Genomic DNA, 2,598 nt, shown 5'->3' on the forward strand with positions numbered 1-2,598 from the left:
TTATACGTAAACAGGCGCCGTCAACACAAACCATAAACGCCCTTCTCTATAATAGAAATGGAAATTAAAATAAAATAAATAAAAAAATAAATACTTTAATCTGTATCCGTACAAGCGACCCCCACATCTGTTAACGATACACCGAGTTCTTCATCTTTCATTCACCCTATCACCTCTCGACAGCACTTCACCAAAAACCACTTTTCTCCAAAACCACTTACCGNTTCAATCCAAATAATAAAAAGATTAAAATAAATAATGCAAATTTAATTCGAAATTAAGGGTTTAAAAATAAAAATAAAAAATAAAAAATAAAAATTGATGGTCCATCCAAATAAATAAATTTCTCCATTATTATGCGTTTTGTGGTCTAGGTCTTATACGTAAACAGGCGCCGTCAACACAAACCATAAACGCCCTTCTCTATAATAGAAATGGAAATTAAAATAAAATAAATAAATAAAATAAATAAATAAATACTTTAATCTGTATCCGTACAAGCGACCCCCACATCTGTTAACGATACACCGAGTTCTTCATCTTTCGTTCACCCTATCACCTCTCGACAGCACTTCACCAAAAACCACTTTTTTCCAAAACCACTTACCGGCTTTGAAAACCACTTTTGTTTTCCTCCAAAACCACTTTTTTTCCTCTTTCTCTCTCTCCCACCCTGATTCCTTATAACAATAGGCAACAACAGGCAGCAACAGGCAGCAACCCATTTCCGAAAACCTAATCTTTTTTTCATTTCATTCGGACCCCTTATCTTTCTGTTCTTGTGGTTTGTTTCCCTTTTTCGTGTGTTGTTTTGGGAACTGGGGTTGGTTTGAAAACACAGAGAAAAAAGAAGGGTTTTTAAGCAAAAAAAAAGGGGTTCTTTTGGGGTTGGATTGTAAAAATGGGAAGAGGTAGGGTTCAACTGAAAAGAATTGAGAACAAAATAAACAGGCAGGTTACTTTCTCCAAAAGGAAAGCTGGTTTGCTGAAGAAGGCTCATGAAATCTCTGTTCTCTGTGATGCTGAAGTTGCTTTGATTGTTTTCTCCCACAAAGGAAAGCTCTTTGAATACTCCTCTGATTCCAGGTCACCCCCACATTATTATTATTATTTTTGTGTCTTTTTTTTGGTAAATTTAATGTTTTTGTTGTGTTTTTAGGGTTTTTAATGCAAACCCATTTAATTTCTTCATGTTTTCTATAATGGGTCTCTCTTATTTTTTTTTTTTTTTTTTTTTTACCTTAAATTTCTTTTAAATTTTGGTTATAAGAATGTGTTCATCTTTGGATTCTCTCCTTTTCCCTCCATGGCCCCAAATATGGCTATTTCTTCTGATTTTCTGATGCTCACTGCCACTTAACTCCCACTTCCTTTATCGATTAGGGTTTTTCTTCGTATCGTCATGCTCTATTCGCTTTAACTTTTGGGTTCGGTGGTGATTTCGTTACACCGATCTAGCAAATTCTATAAAACTTTCGTCTCCGACCCATTAATTTGTTTTTTTTTTCTCTCTCTCTACACGTAACACCGACTTTTTTCTTTAAATTCAATGAAATCGTAAAATCGAGCGAAAAGTTACAATGAGACTTGGGTTTTCCTTACGGCTTGTCATGATCGAGTACCTAAGCTTCTGGGTTGAGTTGTGATTTAATGAAAGCGTGATGCTTTCTATGTTAGCTCGAGCGGGTTCTTTGATTTCGATCTTGGATCGAAATGTTTTGGGTTGTTTTGAAATGGGTTGTTTTCGATTGAGTACAATGAGGCTTGAGTTTTCCTTATGGCTTGTTTGATCGAGTACTTAAGCTAGTGGGTTGAGTCGTGATTTAATTAGATCTCCATTTAAGGAAAGCTTGAAACTTTAGCTTACTTTCTATGTTAGCTCGAGCGGGTTCTTTGCTTTCGATATTGGATCGAAATGTTTTGGATTTTTTTGAAATGGGTTATTTTCGATCGAGTACAATGAGGCTCGAGTTTTCCTTAAGGCTTGTTATGATCTAGTACTGAAGCTAGTGGGTTGAGTCGTGATTTAATTAGATCTCGATTTAATGAAAGCTTGAAACTTTTAGCTTGCTTTCTACGTTAACTCGAGCGGGTTCTTCGATTTCGATCTTGGATCGAAACGTTTTGGATTTTTTGAAATGGGTTATTTTTGTATAGTGGAATTGATAATTTTCCCCATGAATTTGAGCTTAGGTTTTGTACTTGTGAAGTGGTTGGTAGCAGAACAAAAGAAAGTGAACAGTTATTGAAGCATGGGAATGAGGATCTAGTTTCCTCTACCCATTTATTTATTTGCATGTGTTCTTCATATACAGTAGTTAGACAGTGGTTTGGTAATGATTTTTAAGCCTATAGTTAATTATATATATATATATTTTGAATAGCTTATATTAAAAATTATAATGTGTATGAAATTCTTAGGGTTTGGAAGTTAAAGGTAAGTCAAATATTGTGTAACATAATGTGTTAAATTGAATTATGACAAAAATAATGAAGTAATTTGAGGAACAGAACAGTAACCTAGTTATCTAGACATGTTTTTTTAATGTTATTATTGTTTTATTTGTAAATTAATAGGTAAATATTGTTTTTTTTTTT

At 33.8% G+C, this 2,598-nt stretch overlaps 1 protein-coding gene across 1 annotated transcript in view; it reads left to right on the forward strand.

Moving 5' to 3' along the window:
* The first annotated feature begins 691 nt into the window (after positions 1 to 691).
* The window catches only part of LOC111798553 (truncated transcription factor CAULIFLOWER A-like), a 4,698-nt gene continuing 2,791 nt past the window's right edge, over positions 692 to 2,598 (forward strand). Inside the window, exon 1 of the mRNA XM_023681785.1 lies at positions 692 to 1,086. Within this exon, the coding sequence (XP_023537553.1) occupies positions 902 to 1,086 (185 nt within the window). The 5' untranslated portion in view covers positions 692 to 901. The remainder of the gene's footprint in view (positions 1,087 to 2,598) is intronic.

This window comes from Cucurbita pepo, chromosome LG07 (assembly GCF_002806865.2).
Source record: "Cucurbita pepo subsp. pepo cultivar mu-cu-16 chromosome LG07, ASM280686v2, whole genome shotgun sequence".
Lineage (NCBI taxonomy): Eukaryota > Viridiplantae > Streptophyta > Magnoliopsida > Cucurbitales > Cucurbitaceae > Cucurbita > Cucurbita pepo.